Genomic DNA, 16,706 nt, shown 5'->3' with positions numbered 1-16,706 from the left:
GCAGGGGCAACATCCCAGGGAATCCACTAAAAGACTGAGAATAAATGAGTTCAGCAAGGTTGCAGATTTAAGATCAATATACAAATACATAAAATAGATACAAAATTAATTGTATATACTTGTAAGCAAAAATCCAGGAAAAAAATTCTATTTACAATTGGATTTTTAAAAAATGAATTGCTAAGAAATAAATTTAACAAAAGAAGAGTCAAACATAGATTGTGAAAAAAACCCTTGTACAGAAGCTGAAGATTTCAGTATGCAAGATATGCCATAAGTAAATTAGAACTTAACACTAGAATGGTGATACTCCCAAAACTGATCTAGAGATTCTGCAGACTCTGGACCAAAATCCTAGCTGGCTCACTGCAGAAAACTGAAAAGCGAATCCCAAAATGCCATGCTTGGACTGCCTGATTATAAAGCTCACCACAAAGCTGCAGTACCCAATGCAGTAGTCCTGGCATCAGGATAAACAGAGTTCGAAGGAAGAGAACTGAGAATTCAGAAGTAAGCCTCACATTTACAGTCAAATTGACTTTTAATAAGGGTGAACAAAAAGTTCCACAAGAGAAACACTGGTCTCCAAGACAACTGAGGCTTCTATATGTAAAAGCAGCTGGACCCTACCTCACGTGGTTTACAAAGATTCCCTCAAAATGGAGGAAAGGACCATGTGTAAAAGCTACAGCCATAAAACTCACAGAAGAAAATGGCTCACTCTTCGTGATCATGACCTGTCAGTGGTTTAAGCCTATTCTCAAAAGAAGTGAAAATGGCCAGCATGAAAGTTTATGTCCACAACAGGCATGTTCACAGCAGCATTAGTCACAGGAACCATGAACAGAAGTCATCCAAATGCCCATCAACTCATTATCGAATTCAAGATATGTTGTTTATCCATACAACAAAGAATTACTTTGTAAAAAAAAAAGGAATGAAGCCAGGTGCACACTTATCCTCAGCACTCTGGGAAGCTGAGGCAAGAGGATTCCATGTGTGAGCCCAACATAGGCAACTTAGCAAAACTCTGCCTCAAAAAATAAAAAATGGTAAACAAAACCACCAACAAAAAAGCAGAGGTTGGGGCTGGAGCTGTAGCTCAGTGTGAAAGCCCTGGGTTCAATCTTTAGTGTGTGTAGGGGAGATGATGCAGTACTGATACGTAACACAATGGGGATAAACCCTGAAAATATGCCAAGTGAAAGAAGTGTGTCACAAAAGGCCACATATTGTATGTAGCTCCAATTCTAACCCTAACCAGATTTTAGGCAAATGTAGACAGGCACATGTGTAAAAATACAAAATAAAAGTGGAAGCCTAGAGTTGGAGTGAGGGGGAGTGGACAGTGAATGCTAAAGGGTACAAAGTTTCATTTAGAATTGATAAAAATGTTCTAAAATTAAACTCTGCTCTAGGCTACCCAGCCTATTAATAGATTAAAAGCCAATAAATTGTGTATTTTAAATGTTGGGTGCATTATATTTGAACAAAGAAGCTACCAAAGTGGGGAAGCAAACAGCAAAAGAAGTTGTTGCAGGAGACAAGATTTAGGGAAGCAGATTATGTTGCATTTAGAAAAGAAAAATCTGTAGTGTGACTGCGAAAATGCTCACTATTCTGTATTTTAAAGGGCACATAAGATAAAATGGGGAAGGAGAAAACCTTTTTGCATTTTTGACCTTTTCTTCAATTTTTAAAATAATGTATTTTTTGAGTATGTAGATACTGGCTACTTTTTTGTTCTTTAATTCTCCTTGGGGGGAAAATATCACAAGTTTTTAATACGAAGCTAGCTTAGCTAAAAATTATGTGATACATGCCAGGTGCTGCAGGTGCCTAGACCAGTGAGATGAGGCAGACATGAAAAACACTACCTTCAAAGTTTAAAGTCTTAGAGCTTCTCCACTTGGTACACTTACATATTTAAACACAATGCTCAGTGTCCTTTTTTCAAACATGGAGCAAAACCCACATTATTTAGGATAAAACTAGAGCACTATTAAAATACAGTTTTCTCAATCCTGTCCAAATTGAGATTAAAAATGAGGACAGCAGCTATGAAGTCCATAACTCAAAATCACCTAGATTCAGGGGGCAATAAAAAAATCCAAACTGAGTCAAAAACAATGGTCTGGGGTCCCATGAGACACCTCAGTACTATTTACAAACAGGAATGGTGCACAAAAAGATGGGAATTGAATTTTTAATGTACTTGAAATCATATAAAGATGTTAAATCTACATGAAGATACTTACTATTCTTCAGTAAACATAAAACATCACGGAATGATAAGTGCTTTTTAAAAATCAGAGCAAGCTTCAAAGTGGTTAAATTTAAATTCTTCTGCTGCATTCTCTATGTGTAGCAAAGAAGTATTACTGACCACTGTTACTCATATCAGGAGAACAAAATAATTCAAGAGAGGACCAAGAATAGAATTCTGACTCTCCCATGGCTTAGACATGCCCTCATTCTGAAAAGTCATATTCTTATTTAAGTAGGTAAAAATTCTGAGTCTCAGGTTCCTGTGGGATTTCCTGTAAACTTGACTCTGTTCCCATTACCATCTGTTTTAGCCTTTTGTAAGGGAGCTCAATGGAGGACTACACAACAAGATGAATGTTTCTAAGTGGCGTATGAACCCACAAAGGGACTCATATGAGCCTGAATCAAGAAAAGGATCCATCTCTGACTAAAACCCAAAACTCACCCAATTTTGTAATGCTTCAAATGTAGAATGGCATTGCTCTTAGAAATCATAGTTCCAACTTGCAATATACAGTGGCATTTCTCCTTATTCTGACAGTTTGATTAAAATTTACACAGAGCTAAGGGGTTTAAGCTGAAGAAAAGTGCGTTCAGTATCTAAAACTACCAGCAATTGCTTTCCAGCAGAGTTAATCATACTTACGTCAACATCCTCTTGGGTGAAAGTTTCGGGGTCCTCCCCCATCATGTTGGCTAAATGTCTCTTTCCTATATTAAATTCTTCAATCTGCTTTTTAATAAAATCCTCTGTGTATGTCTCCTGTCTGGAGGCAGGAACATTCTTCTTTGTTGTTACAATTGTGGTATGTATTAGCCTTGATATCTAACAGAAAATATAAAAGGAAAGGAAAAATTTGAAATTGAACAGTACTCTAATGGGCCACTGTCGCTAAGTAAAACAGGATATTCACATAGATATCTTTTTCATTATGGTACTCAGTGGATAGGGGGTCAGAACTGAAATTCAGAAACTGCTCCCTGCTCAAAAGCTTGCTTACCAACTAGGTTAACCTATTATGGTAGCACAGCAACACCACTGTAAAAACTACCCAAGAAGAACATGACAGAACCTTGTCTGCTCTAGCATCCACACCGGGCCCTGGTTTGCCAAGGGCAGCAAGCTGTAACATTTACCATATGAAGCAGAGTAAAAAGCACCTCCCTCAGGAAGAGGCAAACATACCCAGAGGTGAGCAGAACACCTGGGAATAACAGGCAGGTACTCTGGCAATGACTCTAGACCTTGGGCACTCAGCCTGCTTGGGAAGGAAAAATTCTGCCCATTGTCTTCCAGTAGGCTGCCTCAGAATGGGGCTTTATGCCTTGGTTCTTGGACATGGTGAAGAAACTGATATAATAATGACACTGCTTCACTAACTGCTATGACGAATTCTTATTAATTTGATTCAATATGCTAACTGGAAATAAAAGCTGTATCTTTTTTAAAAACATCAGTAATTATATCACACTTATCACACTTAGTGCTATAGTCATTTTTGCTGTGACACTAGGAATTTCCTTCTATAGCATTAATATTTCACTTTCGATAAAGGTGTTAAAGAAAATGGTTTAAATGATACTCTGCTGCATTCAGTAGCTGGATTTAACTAGAACAGATCTGGACTGGCTTTTCTTATGATCTTATTCTGCCCTGACAATTCTAAACACCCTGGAAGCAATATTCAAATTTTAACACTGCAATCTTAGTAATCTCCTAACTTCTCTTTCCAAACATAAAAATCATACACATACACCCCATCCATCAGCCCATTCCTCCCACAACTTTCCTCTCCCCTCTTGATATCCTCTGCAGTAATTCATCACTATAGTTACAATAGTAGATATGATTTTAAAAATACAGGACAAATATTAAAATGTCCAATTAATGGTAAAGATTATAATTAAAATCCAAATTAACATAGTGAAAAAAGTTTCTTCTAAGTCTTTAATAGGTAACAAAGGGCAAGTACAAATTCAATGAAGCCAGGCGTGGTGGTGTGCACCTCCAGCAGTCCCAGAAGCTGAGGCAAGAGGATCACACTTTGAAGCACAGCCTAAGCCACTCAGGGACTTAGAGAGACCCTTAAAAAAAAAAAAACCATAAAACTTTACGGTTTATTTCTCCACTGGCAAGTATATAAGAGTTTCTCCTTATTACATGTTGTTAGTAAAGTTTATATTTTCTTACAGTGCTTTGTGAAGACACAGTGTTGCCATGGATGAGTCAAAACACAGGATCTGCAGCAGCCCCCACAGAGGAGGTTTATTCTCTGGTCCAGTTACCTGTAGCTCAGGCTAAATGCAGTACATGAGACATTCTGAGGGCAGACAGGCCACATTCTCCTACTTTCACTACTGTGTAATGTTATACCTGTTCCATCTGCCTAGCAGTTACTGTTGCCCATCTCTTCTTGGGTCTAGTCACAGACTGAACTTTAGCACAGGCATGTTGCACTAGGAAAATAGAGTACACACTTTGGTGCTGTCTCTGGTTTCCCACAGCCAAGATGAGTCCTGGGGTCACCCCTGTGGTTAGGGCAACCTGCTCTGCTCCTTTATAGAGGCAGCAGCTCATTTTATACCCTGCCCATAGCCAAGTGCCACATGTAATAACTCCCCACCCTAGTAGTTTGTGACCTTTCACAAGACTTGTTTTTGTTTTATATGTTTCCATGTTTGCTTTGAACAAAAAAGGAGGCTGCTTCCTATATTCAAAATGAACAGCAAGTGCCTTTTTGTCTCAGAGATAAGGCAAAGGAATGAAGTTGGGCTGAAAAGCAACAGTCACATGGAGAAGCAATTCTCCCAAGTGCTCTGTGCCAGGATTATACTGCTGGTTTTGTAAGTCATGGGACAGGATGTTTCTTCCCATTCTTAATACAAGTGAGTCTAAATTCAAGCAAAATTCTGAATGTATTCTTCTAGGTCACCATCACCATACTGTCCTAAGGAGAAGAAATGAGCTCCCCAGTGTGTGTGGCTCCGTTCTCTGAAGGAATTCTGGAGAAGAAGCAAGATCCAGAGGCAAGAAGTGAGTTCAACTTTGAGAATGCTGGGTGAGATGTCAGATAATGTGTGCACTGAGGCCTGAGGAGAGCTACCTGTCTATCAAAGATCTCGTGGACATGATGCCACACCAGGTACTAACCAGTGTTAGAGAAGGGGCTCTCTGCTACGTAAAGAAACAAAGTAACTTACAAGAAAGGGGGGCAGGCAGAAAGGTAAAGTTATTGCATAGTTTCTTTGGGAAGTAGAAGGTGAGCTGGTCTGCTCAGAGGCTAAGTGCTCAGTTTGATGAACTGCGTACTTCAGGTTCAAAGGGCAATGATGAGCTGTGTAAAGTATAAAAAGAAAGGCTGAAAGAAAAGACTATGAAAAAATTTAAATATGCATTCATATTAGAAGTGAGCTAGGAGAACACTAGGAAAGACACCCATACACTATCTAGTATTTTGTCAATGATCTTTTCTTTTCCTACAGATTTCCTTCATAAGTTACAGTGGTACATGTGATACCGTTTTTTTGTTCCAGAAGATACATCTTATGGCAGATTGTATCCTTCAGCATTACAAAGTTTCCCACTCCCCTGAAATACTTTTTAATCACAAATTCAGTTCTGTTGAAACACTGTACACTGAAATATTGTAACCCTTTCAACCACCTAATTAAATCTCCCTGGAATATCATGCTTCTCATTTAAATCTTATGACATTTTGGCGATTTATGAGGTAGGCTCACAAGGGCCGCCTGCAGGGTCAGGGATGGAGGAATGCAGACCAATAGTCTGTGATCTGGAGAGCCACAAGATCCAGTTGAAGGTCAAAGATCTGGAGCTCACTGCAATCTGGTGCAACTTTGCTTCAGGAAGGAACTGGAGACCAGTGCCCAAAGGCAAAGGCAAATATCAGAGCCCTTTCAAAGAAAAGCCCCTCCTTCTTTCCTTTGTTAGTTCACCCGCCGGTCTTCCCGCCTCAGTGTGTGACCTAAGTGTCAATCATCTGCCAGGCAGCTCTTACTCAAATCAGGCTGACAAATCACAACTAATGATCAGTTTTTTTTTTCTTTTGACACAGTTTGAATTTTCAATGGACAAAAACTTATGTGGGTTTTAATAGCCATAATGTCTTATTAATCTTATCTTTACATTTTTAATGCTTCCAGTTATCTTTCTTTTGGTATGTGGAATTTTTTAAAAGTTTGTCAATTGCAATTTGGGCAGTATACAGCTTGTTCTTATTTTACTAGGATGCTTCAGAATAAAATGTTTAAATGTAGTTTTACAAACTCTGGAAATAAAACCACATCCACTGGATTCTCACCAACTCACTAGCAGTGAGCCACTCTCTGTACTCCTTCTGCATTGGTCTAACTTCCTGTCTCTTGTTTCTGCACCTGTACAGTTTTTATGGCTTTACTCCATGGTTTTCCCCTTTCCAGAATGTCTATTCCTCTTACTGCAGTCACTGTGAATTTTCAACTTTCTGTATCTTCAAAACTCAAGCCTCATCAATCTTTTAATCTGATCTTTTTGTTTTATCCTATCCCAAAGCTTGAAGAATGTCTGCACCAGAGAGAATAGCTGTGGTAAAACACAGTAGCCCCCTCCATCTACGGAGACTTTTCAAGATCCCTGGCGGATGCCTGCCTGAAGCCACAGGTATCTCTCCCATTGTATATAACTATGATGTTTATTTTATACATTAGGTGTTGAAGCAATTAATAACAACAATAATAAAACAGAACAATTACAATCACATGCTGCAGTAAAAACTGTAGATGGGGTCTGTTCAGAATGCAGTTGGCAACAGACAAATGAAACTAGAGGACTCAAAACCGTGGATAAAGGGGGCCTAATGTAACCTTCCATTTTGTTGAGTAATTTTCTTCATCTACCTTTTCCACAATATTCCTTTTCATCTTTGGCTCCTATAACATTTTAATATTTTCTCAAGACTCCCAAGATTTTTTTTAATTGTAAAATGTCACATCTATTCACATTCTCTAGGTTTTGTGACCCAAGAGGGCAGTTTTCCTAGTTTTAACTTAAGTGAAGCCTAAATATATTTATAAAAGTTTTATTGTTGTTCATTTAGAAAGGGCTTAAAAACATGACCCTAATTTGCTATTTATCAGAAGAGTTATTTAGGATCTTTTCAAAGACTTATCTACACAATGTTCAAGAATATGACATCCTGAAAATTCAGTCTTTATTACATCTGCAAAGTTATCACAGCATTATAGCAGGCTATTGAATATATTTGTCAAAGCTCTAACTTATTCCAGCAAGGACCTCATAGAAAAATATTTACATTCCAATAAGTCCATCGTGTTGCTAGTACAATTCATTATGTAACATGAGGCTAGGCGTATACAAAGAACAGATCTTTAGCCAAAAATGCAAAGACTTCCTGGAGAGAATTTCTCTGCCAGTGTTAAGAACAATTCTCCACAAAATTTTCTACAGGTTTCATTTCCAATCAAAAAACCATGTGGAGCGAATTCTCACCAGACTCTGTGTTTATGGAACAGTACAGATACAACCTGACAGTTTCCTTCTGAAGACAACCAGTGGGTCACACAACTATGATTTCACACAAGCAGACTGCCAAAAAAGCCAACACATCCTGCCAGTAGTGCTGTCCCAAATGGCCACCTGCCAGCATTAACTCTACTTTAATGGTATTACCAGGGTATTAAGGAATTTCTTTTGGTTTAATTATATAAAAATGAAACAAAGAATATGCTGCTAATCTGAATAGAAAAGGAAGGAAAATTACTATGAGGAATTTTTAAAAAGGTAAAGATTGAAGTCAGATTAGAGAAAATGTGCATAGAAGAAGCAACAAAGGGACTTGAGAGCATGATTATAGTGACCTTTCCGAGCAGACTTACACTTAGCCAGTTAGAGGCCCATCTGTGCAAGCCAAAGAAACTGCTTCAATTTACCTCTGTCCTTAAGAAGGCTGCTGTTAGGACCCCACAGGAAGAAACTTGAAAGCAGGCCAGGTTCACAGACTCTGGCAGCTGAAGAGCCAGAAGCCCACTGACCCAAGCAGGCACAATGTAGCCAGAAAGGCTGTTCAGGTGAAACTGGCTCCAACCATGTTGTCCCCAGTCTCCAGATCTCAAGGAGGGAGAGTCTAGTGGGATTATCTGGATGAGGTGCCAGATTATAGTTCTGGTGGAACATTAAATGGAAAAGAACAAATTCCTCCAGGGGAAACTGGGGTGCTGTTACGAGGCAAAATGGATGCTAGGTTAAACAAACTAGGAAATTCAATACACTGCTGAAAAGTTAGCCTGTTCAGTCATTTGAAAACTTAGAAATTAAGACTTAATACACTTATCAACTGTAGAGGTCACGTACCCGAGCAATGTACTCACATTAGTTTGCTATAGGCAACTCCTCTGCCACCTGGATGACAGTGGTGACAGTTGCCTAAACTGTTTTCAGGACTCTGGAGGTCACTCATATCAGCTGAAATCACCTACACTTCTCTTGAGTCTGTGCAAATCTCTGATAACCTAGCTTTTGATGAAAGAAGGCTAAAATTCCACCTTTGGAGCAAGCTAACACTGCCATGGGTCTTGAATATGGAGTTGACTAGGTGATTGAACTGAGCCAACTATAAAAAGTTATTGTTGGGACAATCATGGAAATTTGAATTGGGAATGGGTAATAGATGATATGAAATTATTGTTCATTCTGTTAGATACAGTAGTGGCATGGAAGCTGTTTTTAAACAAGGTATCTGTTGGAGACATATATACAAGTACAAGTAAAATATAAATGTCTTGAATTTACAATGATTGACTCGATGAAAGTATAGAGAGAGGAAACAGGACTGACAAAGCAATAATTGTTGCCACTCGCTGACAAGTCATTATATTCTATTTTTGTATATGATGTTTTTCATAATAAAGTTCTAAAAATTAAATTATTTTATAAGTTTAACAAATTTGAGCAAGTTCTATGGGCTAGGCTGTGTACTTGTTTTTAATAAAGCAGAATTGAGTGGTGTTAAAATGAGGACTGCCATAATGAATCACTGATCCTATTTGGCAAAAAGAATAATAAAGCAGGTGTAACATGTACACATATGGGGACACACATATACACATACACACAGGAATTCTCTATAAGTATTTTGGGTTTGAGGGGGTTTGAGAGAGGGTCTTGTTCTATTGCCCAGGCTGCCCTGGAATTCCTGGGCTTACAAACTCACGCCATCTTCCTGATTCTACCTCTGATTGCTGAGGGTTCATGCATGTACCGTGTACCAGGCCCAAAGGTTTATGAGACAGTGAGCTGAGCTCCTTGCAGACACTGTGCTGCAGTAGGCATACTGGTGGGGATACAAAGGCTATGGGCTATACTTTTCATTCATTCATTCATTCATTTATTGGTTTTTTTGAGACAGGGTCTCACTATGTAGTTGAGACTGACCTGGAACTCACCATGTAGCCCAGGTTGGTCTCGAACTCACAGTGATCCTCTTGCCTCAGCCTCCTAAGTGCTGGGATTACAGGTGTGTGCCACCACGCCTGGTTCATGGGCTATGCTACTCTTATCCCCAAGAAGTTTACAGAGCAACTTCACAACATCAGACACTTAAAAAAACAGCACAAGAAATACATGAGGGTTTTCCACTCTTGTCCACAGCTCTGAGAGGTCTTCCTGTAGTTCTTCCACCTGGGACTGATGCTCTTGTGTGAGTGACCCCTTCCTCCTAAGTGTAGGCTGAACCTAGTGACTTGATTCTAACAAGCAGATCACAATTAAAAAGATAGATGGTACTTCTGAAATTAGGTTCCAGAAAACACTGTCCTCCCTCTTTTTTACCTTCTCTTGATCAAAATGATAGAAGGCAGATGTGGTGAGGTTCTCTAGAGAAGGGTTTGATGTCCAGAATACAGGGAGGATGCTGGCCAAATGCTAGCAAAAAACTGGGGCCAACAGCCTGCAAAGATCTAAATCCTGCTAAGGGTCACAACAGAGACGGCATGGAAGTGGATTCCTCCCAGGTGGGCCAATACCAGACTGCTGCTATAGGAGACCTTGGGCAAGAGGATCTGACAAAGCAGGCCTCAAGCTCTGACCTCCAGAAACTGAAGGATAACAGTGTCTGCTGTTTTAAGCTGCTACATTTTTGGGTTATTTATTATGCATCAATAAATAATACAGTCACCATCCTAATTACAATAATGAAGCAAAATACAAAAAAGTTTATTTTGTTCTATAAGGAAAAGAGAGGTGGAGATTTTGGTGGCATCAGGCTTTCTTTAAATGAGAAATTATAATCACTCCATAAGGAAAACATAGATTTTAATATAGAGGTATTTTCATAATTAAAGCAAGGAGGAACACTAGACTCTATTCTTGTAAGAACAGGATAAGCTCTCAAAAGAATCAACTTATCCGCCTAGTTTTCATTTTCATTGTTAATAAACTAAGAAAACACACACACAAATTACCTGGGAGGGATCATAAGTATTTATAGACCTGTATAAAGTACTTAACGAAAATGTAACTTAATTTTTTCAAAGCATTTTTTAGCCATTTTTAAAAAAAAAATGTCAAGGCATTATGGTAAACCAAAGGGAGGCTATGATTCATATAAGATGTTCTAACCTCCAAGAGTCCATGCGATGAAAAGCAAAGATACTTTAGGTAGAGACAGGAATGTGCTTACAATGAAACCAAAATATGTCTCCTATCATTCTTCTCTGGCATATATATGGTCCAAATCAACAAAGGCATATTGGTTAAGTAAAACTGGAAAGAGGAGGCATTCAGAAAGTGCTTGCTGAGAAACTAAAAATTAAGAAGCTATCCTACAAATATTTTGTAGTGATATTTTTCAAAACTGGTCTACTGCTTTTTCATATTATAAAAATCAGAAATATATAAAAAGCTGGATTAGCACTTTTATATTAGTTATACTAAAGAACTTATGGGTAACTTTTGTAGAACTCCAAGAAAAGGAATTGTCAAGTACTCATAGTGGAACACTATTTTCATTTATGACAGGTAAAAAAATTGAAGTACCTTCGCATAGCAAAGCAGATCCTACTCTGACTCCTGCCAAACTTTCTAGTTCCACTTGTCACCAAGGAAACCTGAAAGAACCCTCTGGCTTCACTTACTTTTCTCACCAACTGTAGAAGTCACGTACATACTCACTAATGTAAACTAATGTAAAAATAATGTACTCACATTAGTTTGTTATAAGCAACTCCTCTGCCACCTGGATGACGGTGGTGACTGTTGCCTAAACTGTTTTCAGGACGCTGGAGGTCACTCATATCAGCTGAAACCACCCACACTTCTCTTGGGCCTGTGCAAACGTGTGATGACCTAGCTTTTGATGAAAGAAGGCCAAAATTCCATTGGAGCAAGCTAACACTGCCATGGGTCCTGAATATGGATCCATTAAAAGCCATGGAGTTGACTAGGTGTCAACCATCCATTACTTCTCTTTTCTGTACTTCTAGTAGTCTTTCTCCATGCCTCGAACCACCCCTTTTTTTTGTTTGTTTGTTTGTTTGTTTTTTATACAGGAGCATCCCTAAATTCTATCCTCAGGAAGGCAGATTTGAGACTTGCTCTCCTATGTTCACAAGTTTGGCTGCCTTTGTAAATCAACTCTCTTGCAGAAACTCGTTTCAGTGATCAGTATACTATGTGTAGTAGGCAAAACATGCCCGGTTAAATAACATCATTCTCTCATCAAGTCGTTCGGCCCCACAGGGGTCTGGTTCTCCTCCAGCCCCAGACCCCACCCTACACCCACGCAACCAAGCACACAGTTGGGAGGGGTCGCTCGGCCTCACCCACTCTGCAAAACCAGGCTGCAGAGGAGCGGCTGCTCGGATGCCCACCTTAACACCCAAGCTCAGACTCACCTAGGACCTCGGGTCCCCAACTGAGGACAAACGACAACGGTTTCCAGTTCACCCAGACCTTACCTGGGGTCTGGTATCTGCCTGCAGGCCGGCCGCCAAAGATTTCCAGGGCCCTTGGCTCCGGGCGAGGATGACCTTACCCCCGAGGAAGAACCTGCAGGAAAGCGCACTACTACAGGAAACACAGGGCGCCGCCATGTTGGCCAAGACCCGGCAGGGTAGGGTGAAGGGGGGGCGGGGCCGACTCTGCACAGGCGCAGAGGCGCGCCTTGCCCCGGAGGCTGTCGGGAAGATCGGGGGGGGGGTTGAATGCCGCGGCGGCGGGGGGGGGGATCTCCCCGATGATTGGCTACAGGGAGCACTTGGCTCCACCCTTGGGCGGGGTCATCGGTGCCAGAGACCTGTGCATCAACGCTCGCCTTGCTCCACTGAACTGTATTCCTACCTCGGGTCTCCTGGGCTCTCAGGTTCACTCGGCTCTCTGGTCCACACGGCTCTCTAACCAGCTCTTCCCTCGTAGTCCTGGCTCGCCTCCGGTGGTCCCAGGGCCGCGATGGCTGCGCACCAGCCCTCCCACACTGGGATTGCCCTTCCTCTGAATGCCCAAGCTGCTTGGGCCCAGGTCCAGACCGGCTCCGACACCTGGCACTCACTGTCACACGGTGTCACTCCAGGATGGGGATCAGAACTGCCCAGAGCCATGCTGCTTCCTACCAAATCACGTCCAATAATCCACTCTTGAAGGGCTTCCAAACCCGAAGAAACAGTAAAGTAAAACACACACACAAAAAATCAGATCGTGCAAAGTGATTGAGCAAACATATGCCGTGTATATCATCATCTTACAAAACATTTTAACATGAAAAAGTAGAAATAGCATAATTTCAAAATAAATATCATATAGTTATATGAGAGGCTCACCCAGTTGTCTTCATTGTTGTTATGCTTTAAACGAGTGAAAATTTTATCAGAAATGGCAGAGGTCCATGAACTAGCATTTGGGAACCAAGACTATAGCTCACGAAAATGGGCACCTTTAAATATCAGTTCCTACATATTGCAGAATTTTTAAAAAATTAAATGTTAAATAGTGGAAATACAACCAACTGGAAAACAAATATATAGAAACAAAATTTATATGGTAAAAAATGTATGTTGAATCATATAAACTGTACTGACATTAGCATTAAAAGTTGTGGAGTTTTTTATTATTATGCTTTAAATCCATGTTATACTCTTCTTTTAGAATGCAGCACATTTCCCATTTCTGGGGGCAACAGTTGTACTACTCATTACATTTGCTGTGTTGCCTTTGAGTTTGGGGTCACATAGTGCTACAGGTTGACACTGGGTATATAATTTGGAGATGAAAAGATTGAAACATGCCAATACACATTTAAAATATCAAAAAAGTACTTCATCAAATGTATGATGCCTTGATTCCTTCTATTTTTCTCTCCTTTACTCAGCAACTATTATGTCATAACCAGCAGTCACCCCAGGGACTGAAAGTCCAGTCTGACAGAATTGTGTGTCAACTGAGTTCTGGTTCTAAAGTCAATTTATAAACATCAAGAGCATCAAAATATTGGATTAATACCATGTGTTGAGATGAGAGGTATCAGGAAATGTCAGATGCTGCTGGTAGGAATGTAAATTAATATAGCTCTCATAAAATGAATCAACTAATCAGAGACCTGCTAAAGGTCAGGCAAAGACACCCAAAAATCAATCAGTTGCATTTCTAGGTATGTTACCCTGCAGAAATTCATGCAGGAGACAGGTATAAGAATGTTCACGGCAATATGTTTTGTATAAAAAAATTAAACCTTTCTGTTGGTGTAAGGATGGGTAAAGGAAGACCATACAACAAAGGAACCGCAACACACATATGAATATGGTTAAGGTTCACCCAGTGGAACAAAAGACAGGAAGCACACGGGCACGCACACAGTGTGACTGCACTGTGTAAAGTTAAAAAACAGGCACAACTGAGCAAGATATTACTTAAGGGTTTATTTCCAAGGTAGTAAAACCATAAAGGAAAGCAAGAGAAAGGTAGGCACAAGATTTGCCCCTGGGAGGAAGGCAAGGGGATCACAGAAAGGACATGGGGGAGGGACCATGTGGTTTATGGATTGTTAGAGAAATCCCGTAGACATATCTAGTGCAATGGCTTTAAAACACCCAAAAGTATTTGCATGATTTTCCCCCTTGAGTGTAAGCTGGATGGAAAGACTTGCCTAGGAATAGAATGGAGTGGAAGTTTAGGTGGATATGCTTGGACTTTAGTCTCAAAAGGTGCTGTGCTTCCTGCTGGCTCTGCTCTCCTGACTTCCTTTCTGGGTGAAGTGGACATTGGTCCCTCATAGTCCCATAATGGGTTCCCAGTAGAGCCTTTCTAGGCTTGCAGCCCACCCCCATGTCTCAACTGTCACCAAAGGAAATACTGAGCCAGAACCCAGATCACAGTTGAGGTCATTCATATGTTTTACATCATTAAAGTGTGACTTAGTAGAGAACTCATAAACCTGGGAATTGTTGGAAATGCAAGCCCTTGGTCACAGCATAGACCTGCTGTGTCTGGGTGCAAGGATCAGCTGAAAGCCCTCCAAACAATTCCAGATACTTTCTCCTTTTTCTTTCTTTTTAGTTTATAATTTGTTTTTACATTTACTCCACCAGCAATGCTCTTTTCCCATTTCCCACCTTGTTCATCCAGCAGATTCCTCTACATCTTTATCATCCTCATTATTATCTCAGTGGTGAAAATATATAACATAAACTTTACCATTTTAACCATTTTAAGTAGCATTGAATGCATTTTCATTGTTTTGTAGACATTACCTTCATCATTACCCAGAATTTTTTTATCTTTCCCCATGAAAACTTTGTACCTGTGCACACTAACTCCTCACTCCAACATACACAGAGAGAGAGAGAGAGAGAAAGAGAGAGAGAGAGAGAGAGAGAGAGACAGAGACAGTAAAACTTTGTACCTGTGCACACTAACTCCTCACTCCAACATACACAGAGAGAGAGAGAGAGAGAGAGAGAGAGAGAGAGACAGACAGACAGAGACAGAGACAGAGAGAGCGCACTCTGGAAACCACCATTCTTTCATTCATATATATATTTATTGGTACATTTTAGATATACAATACAGTTACATTCATCATTGGGATCTTGTACCTTTACATGGTGCATCTTGTTTCTTATTTTTCCCCATTCCCTGAGCACCACCATTCCTTCTGTTTGTATTCAACAGCTTTAGGGGCCTCATGCCAGTGGAATCATACAGAATTTATTCTTTTATGGCTGCATTATTTCACTTAGCACAGTGTCCTCAGGATCCCTCTATGTTTTAATAATGATTTTAAGGCTGAATAATATTCTGTTCTGTGCATGGACCATGCATTGCTTATCCATTCATCCACTGATAGACATTTGGGCTGCTTTCTCCTTTTGTGTATTATGAGTGATTCTTCTATGAACATAGGTATTGAAGTATCTGCTCAAGTCCCTGCTCTCAATTGGTTTGAGTACACAAGGTGTTATTTAAGAATATGTGAAAGCTTAAATATAAAAAAGAATTACAGTAAAAGATGCATTATCATTAAACCCCCTCCAAATACTCTTTGAATACACTTAGCCCACTGTCCTTGCCCCTTTCTGCAGCAGTTTGGGAAGGCCTCTTTCCTGAGTATCTTTGTGCTGTCACGGCTGCCTCTATGTCCAGAATCAATTGAAAACATTTCCCTTTCATAGCAATTTTGACTTTGAAGAAGAGCCAGAAGTTGCACGGTGCCAGATTTGTTGGAAAAGGTATATGAAGATACACTATAATGTTTATAATGCCTGCCTTTCCATTGGATGGCTCTTGGCAGCAGCATTCACTTGTTTTTTTTATTTCATCTCCTAAAGATACTTATGAAAGAGGACTTTCAGAACTGCTTCTTAGAGGAGCAAGTATGATGGGATAAGTGTGTTTTACTCAAGGGGGTGATTTGGAGGGGAATTAATGCCAGTGTATCTTTTATTGTAGTCAACTTTTTATTTAAACATTTGTCCTATGGTTTAACCACAACTTGCAGACTGAGAAATGTAATTTTAGGTTTATTTCTTTTTAATGTAGTCAGATTTTTAACTTAATCCACACAGGCAGGTGCCCAGAACAGAATATGTTGGTGATATTTAAATCCAAAACTTGAAAAATCTCTAGTTATCAAGGCTACACCCAGGTAGATAAATAGTATATGTGGGGTAAGGAAATGAGCAATGCAAAATTCATTGAAATGGCAAAATATTTAGGAAGTAATTTCCATATATAATTGTTATATGTCAAGCTTCTATAACCACTTAAGAACAAAATCTGTCTCATTCTAGAAGTAAATCTAGTCTTTGGAGATGCATATATTTTACCATATTAATTGAATTTTAATAAATAACAAATGGAACGAGTATCTTCTGTGATTCTTTTTTCACTGCCTAGGGTGGACCAAATTCCTCCACATCTGCTCCTTACTTAG

General features: G+C 39.8%; 1 protein-coding gene across 1 annotated transcript in view; it reads right to left on the bottom strand.

Annotated features, from left to right (window-relative positions):
• Mrps9 (mitochondrial ribosomal protein S9) overlaps positions 1-12,458 on the bottom strand; it is a 53,567-nt gene extending 41,109 nt beyond the window's left edge. The window contains exons 1-2 of the mRNA XM_010644891.3: positions 12,241-12,458; positions 2,915-3,094 (exon numbers count right to left, since the gene is read on the bottom strand). Of these exons, the coding sequence (XP_010643193.1) occupies positions 2,915-3,094; positions 12,241-12,375 (315 nt within the window). The 5' untranslated portion in view covers positions 12,376-12,458. The remainder of the gene's footprint in view (positions 1-2,914; positions 3,095-12,240) is intronic.
• Positions 12,459-16,706: the final 4,248 nt, after the last annotated feature.

The sequence above is a fragment of the Fukomys damarensis genome, unplaced genomic scaffold (assembly GCF_012274545.1).
Source record: "Fukomys damarensis isolate Sample0158 unplaced genomic scaffold, DMR_v1.0_HiC HiC_scaffold_9, whole genome shotgun sequence".
In the NCBI taxonomy this organism is placed as follows: domain Eukaryota; kingdom Metazoa; phylum Chordata; class Mammalia; order Rodentia; family Bathyergidae; genus Fukomys; species Fukomys damarensis.
This window is presented reverse-complemented; position numbering and strand designations above follow the sequence as displayed.